The 22,440-nt window shown below is 44.8% G+C and overlaps 1 protein-coding gene across 2 annotated transcripts in view; it reads left to right on the top strand.

The window, feature by feature from the left end:
• Positions 1–16,320: 16,320 nt before the first annotated feature.
• The window catches only part of RGS3 (regulator of G protein signaling 3), a 137,360-nt gene continuing 131,240 nt past the window's right edge, over positions 16,321–22,440 (top strand). The window contains exon 1 of one of the 2 annotated variants that reach the window (XM_027550574.1): positions 16,321–16,472. In XM_027550574.1, coding sequence (XP_027406375.1) covers positions 16,394–16,472 — 79 coding nt within the window. In that variant the 5' untranslated portion in view covers positions 16,321–16,393. The remainder of the gene's footprint in view (positions 16,473–22,440) is intronic. The other variant, XM_027550571.1, reaches the window with a different exon arrangement.

Consider the following 22,440-nt stretch of genomic DNA (forward strand, 5'->3'; position numbering starts at 1 on the left):
ATTGTCTCCGTTTTATGGTTTAGGAAACTGAAGCTCAGAATACAGGGCTGATGCTAGGCCATTTGGGGACCTTTGGGTGAGTTAGAGAAAGGGACCCTTCAAGACACTTTACAAACTATTTGCTAAAAACTTATTTCAATGGATAAACAAATCTATGGTGATTACCATTTGAGCAACACCCCTGAGTTGGCCCACCACCTGCGCAATAGTACCTGCTGGTCTTGCTGGCGAGGTGAGGTAATTTTTCAGACATCCAAGGCCGGCAAGTGAAGGGGGTTGGGCTTAGAACCCAAGTCCTTGCTCTTCAGTCCACTGTGTTCTGATGCCTCTCTGGTTCCCTCTCTTTATGCACAGACGACAATCTTAATCAGACAGGAAGGATGAGGCCGTGTAGAAAATAACTGACTGATGGCAAGGAGCCCTCCCGAAGCCTTTGCTTCAGCCTTTGCTTCAGCCTCTCCATGTTCTGAGAGAGGAGGAGCCAGGTAACTGTTGCTAACTGCCGTTTTCCTGCCATGTGGGCCGCAGGCAGCAGGAGAATCAAGGCCTAACAGCCAGGAGGCTCCAGGATCAGTTGGAGATCCACTTTATGTACTTAAGTAGGCTTCCCTGGTGGCTCAGATGGTAAAGAATCTGCCTGCTATGTGAGAGACCTGGGTTTGATCCCTGGGTTGAGAAGATCCCCTGGAGAAGGGAAAGGCTACCCACTCCAGTATTCTGCCCTGGAGAATTCCATGGACTGTACAGTCCAAGGGGTCGCAGAGTCGGACTGAGCAACTTTCACTTCAGACAAGAGGACCTGAGCCTTGGCCTGTTAGACTGGTGTCCTGGAGCTTTGAGTTCCTAAGAAACTAGATTCTGATTTCTTTTGTTCTTTTCTACTTTCTTTGTGATCTCTACTAGGGATAGGCCACTTTGAGTCACCTTGGTTTTCTGAGCATACCTTCCAGTGACACTCGGCTCAGTTTGACCTGTGTGTAGAGAGTCAGTGAAAGCATCTTTCGACATTCTCTGCCCCTGCTCTCCTCCTTGTAGAACGATCTTTTGTTTTGCCATTTGTCCTGACATCTGGGGTAACAGACTCTGTTCTTCATTGATTTTGGATAACAGAGTGCTTCCTTTGGAGTCAGGATTTCATTCATGGTGGCAATGACTTTTAAAATATCAGTTTATTCACACACACCTAAAGGATTTGTTTGCTGAATTAAGGACAGACATGCATCTGGCTTTTAGATAGAAATGTTCAGAGGTTCTTTGGAATCCAGAAGAATTAGGGGGAAAAAATGTAAATTTTCAACTGCCATAAGGTACCAAGGTATGAAATTCATTTGCTCTCCTGTTTATACATTTAATTAAAAATATTAAGTACTTATTATATGTTAGAGAATCAACCCCTATATTATCTTGACAGAGAAAGGGAATGTTCTAGAGACTTGGAGAGTCCTTCTCAGGAATAAAGCTAGAAATTTTACTGGATCAAATGGTAAAGTTGTTTTTGACCACTAGGTGGCGATATCACCTTATGAAAATGATACTCTTCTGCGGACTGGAGGCCTCCGGTTATTTCTGAGACCGTGTGTATACAAAGAGACTTCTTTGTGAATATATGGAGGGAAAGCCATATATTATCGTTTACATAGCGATCTGATTGAAACGTTCAAGGGGACTGGCAACTCCAGGAGGGATGGGACTGTGTCTGTTGTCATGCTTATAGCCTAGCTTATAGTTCATGTATTGGGCACTCAATAAATAAACAAAGCTTTTGAACCATTTAGATTGTCATTGGAAGAACCATTTCAAGAGTGTGGAAAATCCTAGAACATGCACAGGGGCCTAGGATTTGGAGAAGTTGGGGGCTATTGGTGATCCTGATGGATTATCAATTGAGCAGAGACTCAGCTAGGCAGCATTGGGAAGGTAGAAACATCAAAAGTGATCTGAGGCTCTTCTAATTGCTTTGTGTTTCCTAAATTTCTCTTGATGAGGAAAAGAATTTCTCCCTTTATAATCTAGGGGGTTGTAAGCCAACAAATTTGAATTTTTTCCTTGCTTCTGTATTGCTTCTAATGATGGCTCTGTCTTGGAAAGGATCTCCAAAAATAATGTCCTCTTCTCTGCCTGTCATTCAGTGGTAAATTGTTTATTCTGTAATTTATTTATTGTTCATTCATTCAGTCCACAAATAGTCACTGAACAACTCTGATGTACAGAGCGCTCATCTAGACTGTGCGACCATCTCTGACCTTTTCCTATCGTGGCTCCTTTGAGTTCAGTTAATCACAATCCTACCAGCCGTAGCATCCACATCCGTGCTCCTCTCTGTTTCTTCTGCTCTCACCCTAGCCCTGGCCTCCATCTTCTTTCATGTGGGTCACTGCATCCATCCCTAATCTTTACCCCTCGCATCTATTTTTCCCATCTGTCCAGTGTGCAGATATGGTTATGTTACTCCTTTGCTGAAAACTCTCCCTTGCCCTCAGGGTCAAACCCAGCCTCTTTTGCCTTACAAAATAGGCTGTGACCCAGCTACGCCCTACTTGTCTCCCTCCATCCCAATTCCCCCTGACTTTAACATTTTATTTTATTTATTTATTTTTGGCTGTGATGGGTCTGGCTTGCGGCATGCAGGCTTCTTTCTAGGTGTAGCATGATGGTTTGGAAGTCGTAGCACAAGGGCTCTGTAGTGGAGGCATGAAGGCTTCTCTAGCTGTGGCGCATGGACTTATTTGCCCTGTGGCATGTGGGATCTTAGTTCCCTGACCAGGGATAGAACCAGCGTCCCCTGGATTGGAAGGCAGATTCCTAACCACTGGACCACCAGGGAATTCCCTCCCCCTGACTGTCACCTTGTTCTATGTGCTCTAGCCATGGTTTTTCCTTTTGGTTCTTGTAATAAGCCCTGTTCTCTCTTACCTTCAGACTTTTTCTCCCCCCATACTTTTCCTTCAACCTATAAAATTCTTTCCTTCCTCCTTCTGCCTGGCGACTTTCTACTCCTTCTTCAGATCTCAGCTTCTGTTGTTCTTTGGGGGAGCTTTTTCTGATCACTGTCATGGTGAGGTCCCACTCTTTCTCTTTTCCTCTCATAGCCTCTGTGAGGTTCACAGCCTGTCCATTGTCACCCTCCACGGCCAGATGATCAGTCCTGAGACTGCCATCTGTCTTCACCACGTGTCTTTAGTACCTGATTGTGCCTGGCACATTGTAAGTGCTCAGTAATATATGCTGAATGAATGAATGAGTAAAAAGAACATGGTGACATATCTCCTTCCTTTGGGGGTACATATAATGCAGCAGTGTGAGCTGAGAGGTGCAAAGAAGGAGCTATAGTGGTAAGAAGGAAGGGGTACCTTGGGCGCTGCCATCTGAGGCTGAGTCTTGGTAAATGGAGATGTTTGTGGAGGTGGCCTTTGAGTGGAGGAAAGTGAGAAAAGTTTGGAGGGTAGGCAAGGGGAGTAGTGTTCCCATCTGGCAAGAGTGGGAAGTAGGACTGGAGATAGCCTGTGCCCAGACAGTTCAGCCTGGAGAGAGTGGACTCTAGCTGATGGCCCTGATGGCTTTTGAACAGAGGAGCGATAGGACTAAATTAGGGCTTTAGATTCTAACATTTTAAAATTCTAAAGTTTAGAAATGGTTAATATAATGGCAGTGAAACATAAATTGTAGAGAGACCAGTGAGACCTATTAGGAGGCTGTTATAGAAGTCAAGATGCAAGGTGACCAGGGCCTGGATCATGTAGATGGCAATAAGAAGGGAGACAAAGGGATGCTGTGCAGAAGAAGGATTAAGAAGAAGCTGGAAAGTGGAAAGAAAAGAATGAGGGAGAGGGAAGAGTCAAAGAATTTTCAGCCTGATTCAGTGAGGGGCTGTCATTATTAGAAAGTGTGAAGTTAAAAGCAAGAATCAGTTTAAGGAGAAAGAAAGGAATTTGTCCATCAGACCTTTACAATGGAGTTCTTGCCATCCATGCTTTTCACTTACAGAAATTTTGTGCGGGGCCAAAAAATAAAACACAAGTGGGAGGGAGTGACAGGGAGAATATACGCAGCTGGTGGGGGCTATTGTGGCTCTGCACTCAGAAAAATACTTCTCAGAGGGAGTTCGAGATGGGGAAAGTGAATTTGCCTTCCCCTTTTGATTTACAATACCATGTGCATTTTATGGATGACTAAGGGCTTATTCGAGGGTAATTTTGACTATTCATAGTCTATGCTTTATATGCTGATTAGATTTGAATTCTCTGGCAAAATTTGGCTCTTTAAAATGTGTGCCAGACACTAGGCTGAGCAGTAGCAGCTACTAAGAAGACCTATCTCAGTCACTGCATTACAGAATAGTTGGGTAGAAAGATGCAAAAGCAGACACTTAGGGCCACAGTCCAGGTGAGCCATTGAAAGAAGGGAGTGGGTGCAAAGAGGAAGGGAAATTGCTGGTTAGAGAGAGCAGAGGTGGCCCAGGGCCCTGGTGTTGGAGAGAGATCAGGGTGTCATCATTAGAACAGGTAGCTGAGAGTGAAATAGGAGTGGATGAGAGCTCAGAGCAGGAGACTATTGAGGAAGGAGGGAGACTGAAGGGCACAGCTGGGTAGCATAGTCTCCCTTGGAGTCAGGAAAAGTCATAAAATAGAGGAATTTTCAGAGAAGTGAGAGGAGAGCTAAGGCAAGGGGATGAGGACTGAGATGAGGCAAGTGATATTCACGTAAGGAAGTCAATGGTGACCTCTGAGCGAACAGTTTCAATAAGTGGTAGAAGCAGAAAAAGCGGTCCAAGAGTGAATGGTAAGAATCTGGAAGCAAAAGGAATACATGCCGCTGCTATGAAAGCTCCAGTGAAACCAACCTACATATATCCCCTAGTTCCCTAGGAAATTCTTCTGGAGAATGATTGGGATCCCTGGATGCCATGACCTCTGTCCCGGTATGACCTGTTACTGTCCACTGAAGACACATCGCCATCACAATACACTGATCCCGAAAAAGGCTTTGGTCTACATAAACTTTATATTCAAGCTTGAGTGTAATCCAGCTGAGCCACAGATCTCGGCTGTGGTTGCTGCATTTTGCACTAAACATATCCATATTATTTTCTTCCATAAGTAGAATCCACATTCCCACATGACTGCAAATGTGAACTTGCTAATAGCTTCCCTGGAGTTTACTTCTTGCAATTACCTCATCAGAATTTAGACAAGGCACCATATAACAATTTATTCCAGGATAAATTCCAGAGAGCTCTGGGTGTTTTTTTTTTTTTTTTAGTTAATGGCTCCTTGTCCTACTTAGATTGTTCTTTTCAAGAGATTTAAATAATAAGAAAAAAAAACTCTCTTTTTTTATGTACCCATATAGTTACCATTTCTGGTGTTCTCTTCATTCCTTTTGTAGATCAAGACTTCCATATGGTGTTGTTATTCTCCTTCCTTAAGACTTTAGCATCTCTTGTAGTACAGGTTTGTGGTTAAATTCAATTAGCTTTTGTAAGTCTGAGAAAATCTTTTTTTTTCACTTTCATTTTAAAAAGAAATTTTTGCTGGGTAAAGAATTCTAGGTTGACAGTTGTTTTCCTTTAAAGTTGTTGCTTCATTGTCTTCTGGCACCTATTTCTAAGTCCAGTATTGTGCCTGTCTTTGTTCCTCTGTATATAATGCGTGTGTATGTGTTTTTTCTGGCTGCTTTCGAGATTTTTCTCTTTGTCAGTGGTTTTAAAACAACTTGCTTATGACGTGCTTTGACATAGGTTTCTTCATGTTTCTTCTGCTTGCGGTTCACTGAGCTTCTTGGGTTTGTGGCTTTATCTGTGTATGTGTGTATGCTCAGTCACTCACTCATGTCCTACTTTTAGCGACCCCACCAGGCCCCTCGTCCATGGGATTTTCTAGGCAAGGATCCTGGAGTGGGTTGCCATGTCCTTCTCCAGGGGATCTTCCTGACCCAGGGATTGACTCCACATCTCCTGCATTGGCAGCTGGACTCTTCACCACTGTACCACTTGGGAAACCCACGTGCATTTACAGTTTTCAACAAATTTGGGAAATTTCCAGCCATTATTGCTTCAAATATAACTTTTATCTCCTACTGCTGGAAGTTGTCCTGCAGTTCACTGATGTTCTTTTTTTCTTTTTTCTCTTTGTGTTTCATTTTGAATGGCTTCTATGACTATGCCTTCAAGCTCACTAATCTTTTTCTTTTTTCTACATTAATCCACTGTTAATCTCATCATATATATATATTAACCCCAGATATATTTTTTACCTTTAGATATTTGGTCTTTTTTTTTGCATCTTCCATAACTCTACTTAACATGCTCTGAAAGTGTTTCTTGAACATAAAAATATACAGTTGTTATAACTATTTTAATGTGCTGTCTACTAATTCTATAATCTGTGTCATTTCTGGACTAGTTTCTATTGATTTTTCTCATTATGGGTCACATTTTCCTTTTTCTTTGCATTCCTAGTAACTTTTATTGGATACTAGACACTGAATTTTGCCTTGTTGAATGTTGGATATTTTTGTATTCTTATAAGTATTCTTGAGTTTGTTCTGGGATGCAGTTATATTACTTAGGAAGTTTTTGATCTCTTTGGCTCTTGCTTTTAAGTTCTCTTAGATGAGAACAGAGCATCATTTAGTTTAGGGCTAATAATTCCCCACAACTGAGGTAAAACCCTTCTGAGTACCTACCCAATGCCCCCAGGAATTAGAAGGTTTTTCCAGTCTGGCTGGTGAGACTAAGAACTGGCCCTGGTCCTGTGAGAGCCTGGGAAAGATTATTAACTCTAATCCTTTTGGGTGGTTCTTTCCCCAGCCTCAGGGTACTTTCCTAATGTCTATGAGCTCATCAGCACTTAGCTGAAGATTTGAAAGGAGACCTCCGTAGATCTCTGAAGCTCTCTGTGCAGCTGTTTCCTCTCTAATGCTCTGTCCTGTGAACTCTAGCTGCCTTGGTCTCCTGACCTCCTCAGCACAGGGTCTGAAGTTGATCTCTCCAGGCAGCTGGGGCAATCAAAGGGCTCACCGTGTTGGTTGTGTTTCTCGGGGATCGCCATCCTTTGTTGCTTGATGTCCAAGGTCTTGAAAACTGTTGTTTCATGTATTTTGTCTCATCTTTCGGTTGTTTCAGGTGAGAGGGAAAATCCACTCCCCAAACTGGATCCAATCCCAAGATGTTACTCTGCCTTGGTGGGAGGCAGAAGTTTTTATTGTTTAAGTTTGCAAAACTTTTTGAGGGCCTCTGGAGCCCGTGGCTGTGCTAAGCCAAGCTGCTTATCCTCAGGTCAGGAAAAGGGGTGCTTCTTGAAGCGGCTGAAAGGGATTCCAACAGAACCACAAGGAAACTGAGGCATTCTAGGAGAGACAGGGGACTCTGCTTTTCTGTCAAGTCCTTGGCTCTTTTTATTGCACTGAACTCACTATTTTTCATTCCTTTGGCTGTGAAGGTTTTGTTCTCTTCTATTTTGAAACAATATCTCTCAACTTAGTTGAAATCCTGAAGCTTTTTTTTTTTTTAAGCTTGGTTCCTACTTAGACCCTGTTTGTGTATTTGGGTCACCAAAGGCTTCTATACCTGAGGCAAATTAAAATTTCTCAGTGGTATTTACAGCAACCAGCACCTGCTCCCAGAGAAAACCATTGTGTTTTACCTTGAAGATGAATTACAGACATGCTTTTAAAAGATAAATCCTGCATTTCAAGGGTGAAAAAATACCACTTAACAAAACATTCCAGCTGGTTAAATTTAGAAGAAGAAAAAACCTGACCCAAGAATATTCTCTGGCTTTGAGCCCAGGGTATTTTTCCTTTTGGAGTGAATTTGGTACAGTTTCATTCATGTGGAGCTGTTGCCTCCCGGCATTTTATTCTGGGATGGAAGGTCAACAGCAATTGTCTTGTTGCTGAATCCAATGGACACTTCTCAGTTACTAACCTCCTTGACCTCTCAACAGTGTTTGAGATTGTTGACTATTATCTTTTCTTAATACACTGCCTGGCTTACCTTTTCCCTGTCTAGCCTTTCTTCCTCTGCCTGTCTTTTCAGTTGATATTCTTCTCAGTTCTTTTCTGAACCCTCTTCTCACAATTAACATTCTCTTTGGGCTCTTTTATCCATACCATGGCTTCATTGGGAATTCCTAAATCTATATTTTCAGCCTAAGTTATTTTCTCCTGAATTTATATCCAGTGTATTCAACCGTTCACTTGGCATCTTTGCTTGGACAGCAAGTCGGTAACTTGGCCTTAGCAGGCTCAGAGTTGCTCTCATGTTCTCCATCTCTGTAAACTGTACTTCTGAACCAAGCTAATTTCTCAGGTCAGAATTTCTCTTCTCTTACCTTTCAATCAACCACCAAGTCCTGTTGATTCTGCCTTTTTCCATCCATCACTTTATGACAAATAGAAGGGGAAAAAGTGAAAGCAGGGACAGATTTTATTTTTTTAGGCTCCAAAATTACTGTGGACAGTGACTGCAGCCTTGAAATTAAAAGACACTTGCTCCTTGGAAGGAAAGCTATGACAAACCTAGACAGCATATTAAAAAAGCAGAGATATCACTTTGCTGACAAAGGTCCATATAGTCAAAGCTATGGTTTTTCCAGTAGTCATGTATGGATGTGAGAGTTGGCCCATAAAGAAGGCTGAGCACCAAAGAATTGATGCTTTTGGACTGTGGTGTTGGAGAAGACTCTTGAGAGTCCCTTGGACTGCAAGGAGATCAAACCAGTCAATCCTAAAGGAAATCAATCCTGAATATTCATTGGAAGGACTGATGCTGAAGCTGAAACTCCAATACTTTGGCCATCTGATGGGAAGAACTGACTCATTGGAAAAGACCCTGATGCTGGGAAAGACTGAAGGCAGGAGGAGAAGGGGATGATAGAGGATGAGATGGTTGGATGGCAGTACCAACTCGGTGGACATGAGTTTGAGCAAACTCTGAGAGTTGGTGATGGACAGGGAAGCCTGGTATGCTATAGTCCATGATGTCGCAAAGAGTCAGACACAACTGAGCAACTGAACTGAACTGAACTGAAAGAAAATCAGTCCTGAATGTTCATTGGAAGGACTGATGCTGAAGTTCCAATACTTCAGCCCACATGAAGTGAAGAGCTGACATTGGAAAAGACCCTGATGCTGGGAAAGACTGAAAGCAAAAGAAGAGGGTAGCAGAGGATGAGATGGTTAGATAGCATAACTGATTCAATGGACATAAATTTGAGCAAACTCCAGGAGACAGTGGAGGACAGAAGTCTGGCATGCTGCACTCTGTGGGGTCACAAAGAGTAGGACGTGACTTAGCGACTGAACAACAACAATAAGCCCTACTGTTACTGCACTAGTTTTTTTTTTTTAAAGCTGGGTCACTGGAAAAGACTTTGCCTAATAACACTTCTGATTCCAACCCTCATGCCACCCCTCCATCTTCCCAATCCACTTTTGACACTCTAGCCAGAATGATTTTTCTAAAGCACAAAACCTGTTGGGACCTTACTTAAAATCTTTCAATGACTGTCCTACATTTAGGAGCCTGAGCTCCTTTTAATAATACCTGAAGCCCTGTAAGATGTTTATCTTCTTGTGTATTACTTCCTTCATCACATGCCAAGTTCCCTGCTATATATCCATTGCTCTGTTCCTCAAATTCGTGAGCTTCTCTCACTTTCTGGTCCTTGAGTGTTTTGCTCTCTTTACCTGTAACCCTTCCTTCATCTCCTTAGCTTGGCTAAATCGTCCTTTGGGTCTCACTTTCTTTGAGAAGTCTTCTCTGACTTGCTTTCTCATCCTGGTTTGTCCAGCTGCCCAGGCTACGTGAGATATTAATCCGTGTTTCTGCACGTTACCCTGTTTCCTCTGTTGTAACACTCATCCAGTCTTCCATTAGATTTTAAACTCCATCTTGTTCACTTCTGTATGCTCAGTGATCAGCATAAGGCTTGACACAACACAGGTGCTTATTAGCTTAGCAAACATTTGTTGAATTGATTCTTAATGTGCCAGAAGCCATGGGGGTCTTAGACCTACTAGTTTGCAGCCTCATCACTCTGAGCAGGAAGATTACTGTGAATGATGACATTCTATAATGGTTCTTTGGCTGGACTCTTATTCTTCCACTGTTTATTTACTACCCTAGCAACCTGATTCATTTAACAACTCTGAAACTTAGTTGTCTCATCTATAAATACAAAGGCTTGAACTTCCTGAAGGCAAATGGTGGGATGATCTTTTTTCTTTTTTTGGTTACTAGTATTTATATATTTGGAGAAGGCAATGGCACCCCACTCCAGTGCTCTTGCCTAGAAAATCCCATGGATGGAGGAGCCTGGTGGGCTGCAGTCCATGGGGTCGCTACAAGTCGGACTCGACTGAGCAATTTCACTTTCACTTTTCACTTTCATGCATTGGAGAAGGAAATGGCAACCCACTCCAGTGTTCTTGCCTGGAGAATCCCAGGGACGGGGAGCCTGGTGGGCTGCCATCTATGGGGTCACACAGAGTCGGACACAACTGAAGTGACTTAGCAGCAGCAGCATTTATATATTAGTCAATTATACTTTCTCTCCTGTGCAATGATTATTCATATTCTTTGATACATTTTTTTCTTACTGATTTGTGAGACTACTTCGTACCTATATACATATTTGCCATATATTTTGTAAATATCTTAAATTCATTAAAAATTATTTATTTATTTGCTGTGTTGGGTCTTTGTTGTGGCACACAGGATCTTCATTGCTGCACATGGGCTTATTCTCTGGTGGCCCCGTGGCATCTGGAATCTTAGTTCCCAGACCAGGGATCGAACCCGAGTTCCCTGCATTGGAATGTGGGTTCTTAACCACTGGACTACCAGGGAAGTCCTAAACTCAGGTTTTAATTTTAAAATTTGAACTTTTTATGGCCATAGAAAAACTTTTTTTTTTTTAAGTCTTTTTCAATCATTAAAAGCTTTAAAATCCATTCTTAGCTTACCTGCTATGCAAAAGCAGGTTGGCTGGCCAGATCTGGCCCGTAGGCATAGTTTGCCAACCCCTGCACTAATATGTCAGAGAAGGTAATGGCACCCCACTCCAGTACTCTTGCCTGGAGAATCCCATGGACGGAAGAGCCTGGTGGGCTGCAGTCCATGGAGTTGCTAGGAGTCGGACACGACTGAGTGACTTCACTTTCACTTTTCACTTTCCTACATTGGAGAATGAAATGGCAACCCACTCCAGTGTTCTTGCCTGGAGAATCCCAGGGACGGGGAGCCTGGTGGGCTGCCGTCTATGGGGTCGCACAGAGTCGGACACGACTGAAGCGACTTAGCAGCAGCAGCACTAATATGTTCATTACATTTGAGCCATCTTTGTGTTCCTAGAATAAATACCATTTGAATGAATCATGAATTTACTGCTGGATTTGATTTGCTATTATTTTATTTAGGATTTCTATGTCTATATTTATAAGTCAGATTGGCCTAGCAGAGATTTAAAACTAGTTATAGGACATAGATGTATTTCATTTGACTTACATAATATTTTGAAAAGATTTGAATTGTCAATATTAAAAAGTTGGGAAATACATTAAAAATTAGAGATTTCTGATTTTTAAAAAAGGAATGTGGCAAAACTGGGAGGATGTGGGCCTAGCTTTGTCACATTTTTAATAGATCTTCTTTTTCTATGTTTTCTATTTTATTAATTTCTACTCTCGTTTTTGTCTTTGGCCTTTGGTCTGTAGTTTGCTGCTGCTAACCTTATCTGGTTTTTGTCTTTGCTTAGCCTCATATCTAGGGCTGACAAATCTTCCAGCATTTCTTATAGTTCTGAAAAAGTTTTAAACTACAGAGGCATTATCTGTTTCTTGAAGGTCTGACAGAATTGGTCTCTAAAGCTGTCTGTCGCTTAGTCACGTCCGACTCGTTTGTGCCCCCGTGACTGTAGCCTGCTGGGCTTCTCTGTCCATGGAATTTCCCGGGCATGGATACTAGAGTGGGTTGCCATTTCCATCTAAGTCTTCTATAATTTTGTCAGGTAGATTTTTTATTCCCTTTTGTATTTTATCTATGGTTAGTGATCTATTAAAAATGTCAAACTCTTGTATCAATTTTAACAATTAATACTTTCTAGAAAAGCATCAGCCCCCCCCCCCCCAGATTTTCACATTTACAAATAAGGTTGCAATGGTTTTCTCTCATAATTTAAAGAATTACTTTTGTATCTTGGCTATCTCTCTCTTTCCTAAACTTGCTTCTTTATAGCTTTCTTTGTTTTGCCAGAATTCTGTTCTTTGAAAAGAACCAGGCCATGGTTTTATTGTTGAAGTCTATTTTCTAAAGATGAGTTTCAACTTTAAGCTTATTATTTTCTTTTAGAATTTCATCTGCATTAGCTGTTCCACTTTTAACTTTTTAAAATGTCTTTAAAGAAAATTGTTCTTATTTTCTAAATCAAATCATGTTTTCCCTGAACTTTTACTCTATTCTATTGATCTGTCTTCTTTCTATATTGTTTTAAGACTATTTAACATCTGGTAGTCTTTGTCCCCTTTATTATTATTTTTCAAAATTGCTTTGAATATCAGGTCAGATGATATCTTAAAGGCACTAGGTTTCTTTGATAGCTAATGTCAAAATGCACCCAAATAAATCTCTCTAGTCCCTTCCATCCAAACACTAGAAGTCCTTACTCTTCTAGAAACAGAGTCGGTCTTAAGAAAATATCTATAATCAATCTTTGCATGTGGATGTGGTGTATATGTATAGGACATTTAAGTGGGTTTTGTGTGTGTGTGTGTGTGTGTGTGTGTGTGTAGCATGTGGCTGTGCACCTATGTATGTCCAGAGATGTGTTTATATATATGTGTGAGGTGTGTATGTGGTGTGTTGATTCGTGTGTGGGGTGTGTGTATCTATATGGTACATTTGTATATCTGGTGTATTTGTGAATGTACATCAGAAGTGTTGTGGTAGGTGTGTGTGCAGGTGTGTGTGTGCAGTGTTTACACTGTGTGTGTAGTTTGTCTACGTATGTGTGGAGTGTGTGTAAGTTTAAGAGGGATACTGAGACCCATGGCCAGGGGGAGCTAGAGTGTTCAGGGCATGTCCCAAAGCCAGGCCTGGTTCTCACACTCCCTTGCCTTTTGGGAGAAAGCAGGGCCATAAACAGCGACCCTTTCTGGATGTCCCCTGTCGCCGGCAGTGTGGGTTAAAGGGCCAGTGTGTCTTGCAGTGCCGCTGCCCAGGCTCCGCTCACTTCTGTCCTCCCCCTTCCTGAGAAAAGAGCAACTTCCCCTTTAAGAGAAGGAAGCTTCATTGCTCTACTAAAGAAAGGGATCTAACGTTTGGTGGTGAGGGTGGTGGAGGTGGTGCCACCACAGGAGTTAGATTAGTATCGGAGTGGCACTGGGGTCTCCCAGCTGAACAGGTTAGCTGCTGACGCGGCAGAAGGAGTCATGAGGGAACCTGCGAGGCAGCGGGACCTTGACCCCAGTGGGGGTGAAGGGCCCCGTGTGGGCCTCAGTCTTTTCTCCCCCAGGCCACATACGGATAATGTAAGTCTGCCCAGCCCTCCTGCTGGCTGTACCGTAGTACCTCTAAGATATCACCTGGTCTGATATCCAAAACAATCTGGAGAAATAATAATAGAGGGGCTAGGACTTACTGGGCTTTCCAGGTGGTGCTAGTGGTAAAGAACCCACCTGCCAATGCAGGAGACATGAGATGTGGGTTGATCCAGGGTCGGGAAGATCCCCTGGAGGAGGGCATGGCAACCCACTCTAGTATTCTTGCCTGGAGAATCCCCACGGATAGAAGAGCCTGGTGGGCTACAGTCCGTAGGGTCTTGTAGAGTTGGACACAACTGAAGCGACTTAGCACGCATGCATGCATGCAGGACTTAACAGATGTTAAATAGTCCTAAAATAATGTAGAAAGAAGACAAACCGGTCAATGGACCAGAATAGAATGTGCATCTGCCGGTTGCTCACAGCTTCCTGAGTTCAAGGTGGTCTTCCCTAGTGCAAGTGATCCCTGGCAGAGCTTTGAAGGGGCCACTGTCACCTGGGCTCGTCACTTTTCCCTTCATGGACTTCCCTTTCCCCAGGCTCTGGAATACCATACTTTCTAATTGCTACTGGGGTGAACCCCTCTCTCGGGGGCATCCTCAGGCATGTCATGCTCCCATCTTGCTTCCACAGGTCTTCAGCACTTTCAGCCTCAGTGTCCTGTCTGCATTCTATGGCTTGAGCCTAAACTTGCCTATTTTCCCTGGCTGCATGGAGTGGCAGAGCCAGGATACCTCCCTGGCCAGAAAGGATGCCTGGACTCAGACTTCCCCAGCCAGGAGAAGGATCAGGTCCACTCAAGTCCAGGGTGCAGGTAAGTCTGTCTACTATTGGGCTGGGGCCAGGGAAGCAGGCTTGTCCCTGCTATGGGCAGTGCTCAACAAGTGGGTGTGGAGAAAGAGGAGAAAGGGCTTTACCATGTGCCAGGATTCAAACGATCTGCTGGCCGTTACGTGAGTCATTTGCAGTTGACCACTAGTTTGTAGATTTCTGGGCTCTTCTCCAGTTTCTCCTCCCCGCTGGTGGCCAGTTGGCCCTGTGGCCTCTAGTTTCCTTGCCTGCCTCAAGAAGGCAGGTCTGTGACCTTCACTTGCCATTGGCCATGGGGCAGGCATGGAGGCCAAGGAAGAACAGAAGGAGGGTGGTCCTTGGGGCAGACAGGCCTGGGCTCAACTTTCAGCTCTGCCAGCCCTGGACAAGTCACCTGTTCTCTCTGTGTGAGATTCAGATTTATCCCTGGTGAATTGGAGCTAAAACTTCCTAGAGTTACTGGTAAAGATTAACCGAGAAGATGGCTGTAAATTGCACAGCTCAGCCACTGGCACTAGGTCCTCAATACAAAAAGCTTTATTCTCCACTTTCTCTCTTGGATCCCCTCATCTTGTCTTGAGTGGCTCAATGAGTCACAAATATCCATTTGGCAACTTCCAACACTCCCCATTTTTAGATTTACATAAGACCAGCAGCTTTCTCTCCCTCAGCAGCAACAGTCAGAGGGTTGCAGAGCAGATGTCTTGGTGTGAAACTGCTCCCAGAGGCATCCCATGAATGTTTGCTGACAAAAGAGCACAGGGGCTGTCCCTCCTTCCAGCTCTGCTTCCTCCCACCACTCAGGAGATTGGAAGGGCTTCCCTGGTGGCTCAGACAGTGAAGTGTCTGCCTACAATGCAGGAGACCCGGGTTCGATCCCTGGGTCAGGAAGATCCCCTGGAGAAGGAAATGGCAACCCACTCCAGTATTCTTGCCTGGAAAATCCCATGGACGGAGGAGCTTGGTTGGCTACTTACTGTCCATGGGGTCGCAAAGAGTTGGACACGACTGAGCGACTTCACTTCACTATCACTATCCCTCCACGTGGGCTTCGCAGTGGTAAAGAATCCGCCTGCCAATGCAGGAGGCGGGGGTTCGATCCCTAAGTCAGGAAGATTCCCTAGAGTAGAAAATGGCAACTCACTCCAGTATTCTGGCCTGGAAAAATCTCATAGACAGAGGAGCCTGGCAGGCTAGTTCTTGGTGTCCCGAAGAGTCGGATACTGCTGAGCACATCCACACCCCTCCACGCACTATAGTGTGCTTTTCTTCCTCTCAGGTGCTAGGGGCCTGTCCCCCTGTCCCCTGGCACCAGGCTGCAGATGGTGGGCCATGAGGCTGGCTGGAGGAAGCTGCTCTGGTCTGGACCTGTGTGCCAGGCTGCTCCCACCCAACAGAAGGCTCAAGAAAGAGATGGAGGGGCCGAGGTCAGGGAAGGGGCCTGCAGCCTGGCTGCTGCTGGTGGCGGTGGTGGTGGGGGTCAGGGGTCCAAGCATGCAGAACATTTTCCCAACTCCCACTGCATTGGGCCAGGAGGTGCTCCTCTGTCCTTGCTTAGGGAGGGTGATTACTGGTCTGAACTTCAAAGCATGTTGAATCTGGCTAATTGCTGGCCTGAGGGTGCCAGGCGTGGGCAAGTCAGGAGTCCCAGGCCCGGCATAGAGTTGGTACTTGCAGCCCAGCCCGGGGCCTAGAGCCCCGATCCCCGGTAGGGTCGCCCGTCCACGGCTCCACCGGGAGGATCGCGGTCCCTGGCCTGTCCCGGCCGCCGTGCTGCTGTTGCAGAGGGCCCGCGGTCGCCTCCTTCCCCCCTGCCCGCGGCGGCTCGGTCAGGTGGAAATCTCCCCATTCAAACCCGCGCGGGCCAATCAGAACCCGGCGCGCCGCCGGTTCAAACATGCGCTGCAGCCGGCCTCCCGCCTGGCGGCGGAGACACTGGCGCGGGGGCGGGTGAACCTGCTGCCTCGGTTACTGGGAGCAACACAGACGCCTCGAGTTACAGGCGCCCTCGCCCTGGCCCGGCCGGAGCGGAGCCGCGGCCATGGAGCGCTCCCTGCACCGCGTCTCCCTCGGGAGCCGGCGCGCCCAGCCGGGCTTGTCCTTCTATCTCACCACCTTTGGTAAGTGCGCCGCCCGGGGTGGCTTCGCTCTGCCTGCATGCCCAGAGAGGGCAGCTCCCTCGGGGGTAGGTGAGGCCGGGAGCACCTGACTCCCGTGGTCATCCAGGAGGGGCTCAGGGCACAGGCTCAGGCCGAGCAAGCCTCTGGACCCCACCTGCTGCTTGGCCATTGGTGTCAAGTGTAGTTGCTGCTGGCTCTCTTGGCTGGAATAATCATGCCCAGTTAATACTTGAGAGATTCGGTCTGCCACTGCTGAGTTTCCTATTAGCAAGCTGCTCAGGGTTAAATCAAGGTCTTGTTACTACATCTTGAGATCTGGATCCTCTTTCCTTTGGCTCAAGGACAAGACAGGTGCCAGGTCAGCCCAGGGGGCCTTGGCTTCCTGTGGGCTCACCTTGGGCGTGGCAGTGTGGTGGCTCCCGTGGACACCTGACCCTCAGCAGGGGTGGAAGGATTCTCTCCTCCAGGAGTTACCTGGGTCTCTGAAGGTTCACAGGGCTGCCCTGGGGACTGGAGGTAGAAAGAAGTGGGCAGTAGGCACCTGCTTCCAAACCCCTAGACAGCACAGCTGAGTTCCCCCAGTAACAGTGGGGCAGCAACCTTCCCAATGGTCTGGGCAAAGCCGGCCTCCCGAGTCCCCAGAATGAGGATAATTAGCCCTGGCCTAGGATGCAGCCCTTCGCAGCCCTTGTCTCCTCACTGGTTCTGCAACTCTGTGGGGAGGGAGTTATATCTCCTTCCTGAAGACTTGAGATATAGAGACGAAGGTCTCCCAATGAGCCAGTTGGTGCCTAAGCGCAAGCCTTTTGAGACGCCATGTCTAGAACATTAAAAAAAAAAAAAAACACTTCAAAACAGATTTTTTTAACACCAAAAACATTTTGTATTGGGTTATAGCTGATTAACAATGTTGTGGGAGTTTCGAGTGAACAGTGAGGGGATTCAGCCATACATGTACATGTACAAAACAACTTTTATACAATTTTCTTTATGAAGGATGAAGTAGTTATTGCAACGTAAGTGGACTTTGCCCACATTTCAAAGACAGAGCACCGAAGGAGTTACACCCTCCCTGGGGTTCTGGCTCTCCTATTCAGAGGCTTACCTCTATCAGTACACTTGGGTGTTCACAACCTGCCTCTTCTCTGGGGGCAGGAGTGACGGAAAAGCAGTGGCTCGGCCCCTAGAAATGACCTGTGATCTGGCATCTTGGAATTCACGGGTCCAGTTGGTAGAGGGTAACAATAAGAGGAATTAACTTGCCACCGTTTGTTGCATGTTTATCTTTCGCCATGCCACATGCCAAGTGATTTCCCTGTGTCATCTCATTTAAGCCTCCCAACTGTTAGAGGCAATTCTCGTGAACCCCATGGGGATGTGGGGCTGTACCAGACAGGGAGGCTTCTGGGATGATCTGAGTTGGTAGGGCTGGGGTGGCCAGGAAAGAGTGGCAGAGCGGTGTGGTGGCAGAGGCCTTGGTACCTTAGCTGTGTCCTGATTAAAAAGTAAAAAATATGTTTCACGGTAAGATGTATTAATTGTTGAACACAGTGAGAAGAAGAAAGTGAAAATCCCCTGTAATCTGACTCCCCAGAGAAAGCCATTGTTAACATGGTTTATATCCTTCCAGACTTATTTCTGTGTGTGTGTGCCTGCCTGACTTTAACAAAATTGAGATCCTATTGTATGTACAGCTTTGTAACTCATTTCATTTCCTCACTAGTGTGGTGGGACTATTTCCTTGTATCAGCCTGTATTCCTCCGTTGAAGTAATCTCCTTGCCAGATCTGGGAAACTGGGGAGAGTCCAGCCCAGCAGGGAGTGGACGCCCTGCCCAGCCACACCTCCGGGCTGGGTTGGGTGGGTATCAGGGAAGGTTGCTGTGTGAACCTGCGACTGTGCCCTGAGTGTGCAGCAGGCGGGCAGGAGCCTGGTGGGGTGGGGAGCCTCTTGCTCCGTGTGTGTAGCCTCCTCTCAACTCTCTCCGAGGACAGACACTGGAAGAGTTTCCTCTGGTTTCCTGCATTAACTCCGTTTCCTTGACAAAATCAGCCCTCTTGCAGGCTGCTGGTTTTCTTTGTGCACTGATGACCTTTGCTTGTCTGCTTGTGAATGAGGAGTCTTATCAGAGGTTATCAAACGTGGCCAATAATTAAAAGCACCTGGAGAGCCTATTAAATATACAGATTCCTGGGGACTTCCCTGGTGGTCCAGTGGCTAAGATTTCATGCTGCTGTTGTGCCAGCCCCAGGTGTGATCGCTGGTCAGGGAACTAGATCTCACGTACTGCAATGAAAAAAACAAACAAAAATATCTCACAGGCTGCAACAAAGATCCTGAATGCTGCAATTAATACCTGGTGCAGCCAAATAAATAAATAAATAGTGAAAAACAAAAGCAAAAAAACCTACAGATTCCTAGAATCTTCTCCTGAAGATCCTGGTTTAACAGGTTTGGTGTAGAGTCAAGAAGTCATAGAAGTAGTATTTTGATAATCAGCCGAGTTTGGAAGCTATAGATTCAGAGTCAGTTTTGATAGCCACCGTGGACTCCCTTAAAATGAAGGTCTTTGCTAAGCTTTCCTCAATTTCCTGGCTTTTCCCCAGCATGGCAGGTAGCTCCTGGCCTTCAGCTGTGGGCTTTGCCAGGGTGGAACCAGATGAAGCTACTGCCTAGCTGGTAGTTTTCCTGAGCACAAACAGTTAAAGGGAGGTAAATTTCCAGAATTCCTTTCAGGGAGAATGCTGTATGGAATATGTTGTGGTTTATGCATTTGTGTGTGTGTGTTTGTGTGCATGAGTACAAACCTTTGTCTCCCACTAAGGGCACCTTCAAGTAATGTTAATTGGCCATACTTTACGTTGCCTGTGGGAGATGGCCTGGCTTCAGGGGAGAGGAGTAAGTAAGCTAGAGTTTGAACCTAACAACTCCAGAGGGATTTTTGCCTATGAGAAATGGTATAATTTGAAGAAGCCATTACTGGTGCACATAAGTTTTTTTTCCTTCAGGATTATATATTTTAATTTTATTAGTATATTTGCTGGCTTTAAAAAAATAGCTTTATTGAGATATAATTCACATATGTACAATTCATTCATTTAAAGTATACAATTAAGTGGTTTTCAGCATATTCACAGAGTTGTGTAACCATCACCACAGTCAATTTCAGACCATTTTTATCACTTCAGAAAGAAACACTATACCTGTTAGTTTGAAAGTGAAAGTTACTCAGTTGTGACCAACTCTTTGTGATCCCATGGACTGTAGTCTGCCAGGCTCCTCTGTCCATGGAATTCTCCAGGCCAGAATACTGGAGTGGGTAGCCGTTCCCTTCTCCGGGGGATCTTCCCAACCCAGGGATGGAACCCAGGTCTCCCGCATTGTAGGTGGATTCTTTACTGTCTGAGCCACCAAGGAAGCCCTAATTTATTACTCCCCAGTTTCCAGTCCCCTCTGTCCCTCAACTCTAAGCAATCACTAATTTACTTTCTGTCTCTATAGATTTGCTTATTTGGGATATTTCATGTAAATGGAATCATGTAACGTGTGGTCTTTTGTGACTGGCTTCTTTCACTTAGCATACTGTTTTCAAGGTTCATCCATGTTGTAGCATGTATCAACACTTCACTGATTTTTTATGGCTGGTAATATTCCATTGTATGGATATACCACATTTTGTTTATGCACTCACTAATGGAGATTGCTTCTGTCTTTTGTCTATTATGAATACTGCTCTGCTACAAACATTCATACACAATTTTTTGTGTGGACAAATATTTTCAATTCTCTTGCATATATACCTTGGGATAGAATTACTAGAAGGGACGAGAAGGCCTTCTTCAGTGAATAATGTTTAATAATAGAAGAAAACACCAAAAGGGGAAAGATTAGAGATCTCTTCAGGAAAATTGGAAACATCAAGGGAGCTTTCTGCCCCAAAATGGTCACAATAAAGGATAAAGGATAAAAAAGGCACCTAGTAGGTTCTGAAGAGATTAAGAAGAGATGGAAAGAATACATGGAAGAACTGTATAAAAAAAGATCTTAATGAACCAGATTACTACAATGGTGTGGTTAGTCACCTAGAGCCAGACATTCTAGAGTGTGAAGTCAAGTGGACCTTAAGAAGCAGCTGTTAATAAAGCTAGTAAAGATAGTGCTAAGTCGTGTGAGACTCTTGCAATCCCATGGACTGTAGCTTGCCAGGTTCCTCTGTCCTTGGGTTTCTCCAGGCAAGAATACTTGAGTGGGTTGCCATTTCCTTCTCCAGGGGAACTTCCCATAAATCTAGTGGTTGCGGTGAAATTCCAGCAGAACTATTTATGTCCCTAAAGGGCATAAATAAAGGTTTTGCATTCATTATGTCAGCAAATCTGGAAGAAGACCCAGCAGTGGCCACAGTACTGGAAAAGGTCAATCCAATTCCCAAGAAGGGTGGTACCAAAGAATGTTCTAACCAGCAGACAATTGTACTCATCTCCCGTGCTAAGGTCATGCTTAAAATCTTGCATGCTAGGCTTCAACTGTATGCAAACCAAGAGCTGTAGATGTCCAAGCTGAACTAGAGATCAAATTGCCAACATTCACTGGATTATGGGAAAAGCAAAGGAATTTCAGAAAAATATCTATCTCTGTTTCATCGACTACACTAAAGCCTTTGACCTTGTAGATCGTGACAAGCTGTGGAAAGCTCTTAGAGAGATGGGAATACCAGACCATCTTACCCGAGAAAACTGTATGCAGGTCAAGAAGCAGCAGTTGTCTGAAACCTTGTATGGAACAACTGATTGGTTCAAGATTGAGAAAGGAATATGACTAGAATGTCTGCCGTCACCCTGTTTATTTAACCGATATGCTGAGCTCATCATGAGAAATGCTGGGCTGGATGAGTTACAAGCTGGAATCAAGATAGGTGGGAGAAACATCAACAACCTCAGATATGTGGATGATACCACTCTAATGGCAGAAAGCGAAGAGGAACTAAAGAACCTCTTGATGAGGGTGAAGGAGGAGAGTGAAAGAGCTGCCTTAAGGCTAAATATTAAAAAAACTAGGATCATGGCATCTAGCTCCATTACTTCATGGCAAAAAAAAGGGGAAAAGGTGAAAACAATGACAGATTTCTTCTTCTTGGGCTCCAAAAGCACTGTGGATGATGACTGCAGCCATGAAATCAGAAGACGATTGCTTCTTGGCAGGAAAGCGATGACAAACCTAGAGAGTGTGTTGAGAATCAGAGACATTACTCTGCCGACAAAGGCCCATATAGTCAAGGCTATGCTCTTCCCAGTGGTCACATATGGTTGTGAGAGCTGGACCATAAAGAAGGCAGAATGCCAAAGAATTGATGCCTTCGAACTGTGGTGCTGGAGAAGACTCCTGAGAGTCCCTTGGACAGCAAGGTGATCAAACAAGTCAATCAATCTTAAGGGAGATCAACTCTGAATATTCACTGGAAGGGCTGAAGCTTTAGCTTTAGCTCCAGTATTTTGGTCACCTAATGTGAACAGATGACTCATTGGAAAAGTCCTTGATGCTGGAAAAGATCGAGGGGAGGAGAAGAGGGTGTCAAAGGATGAGATGGCTGGACAGCATCACCAATGCAATGAACATGAATTTGGGCAAACTCTGGGAGATGGTGAGGGACAGGGAGGCATGGTGTGCTGCAGTCCATGGGGTTGCAAAGAGTTGGACATGACTGGTTGACTGAACAACAACAACAGCAAGAATTGCTAGGTCAAATGACAACTCTGTGTTTAACTGTTTGAGAAGCTATCAAACTCTCTTCCAGAGTGGTTGTACCATTTTACATTTCCATCGGCAAAGCTGAGGTTTTTGATTTCTCCACAATCTCACCAACACTTGTTATTGTCTGACTTTTTGGTTCTAGCCATCCTAGTAGATATGAAGTGGTATCTCATTAAGGTTTTGACTTGCATTTCTCTGATGACCAGTGCCATTGAGCATC

Source organism: Bos indicus x Bos taurus, chromosome 8, assembly GCF_003369695.1.
Source record: "Bos indicus x Bos taurus breed Angus x Brahman F1 hybrid chromosome 8, Bos_hybrid_MaternalHap_v2.0, whole genome shotgun sequence".
NCBI classification, from domain to species: Eukaryota; Metazoa; Chordata; class Mammalia; order Artiodactyla; family Bovidae; genus Bos; species Bos indicus x Bos taurus.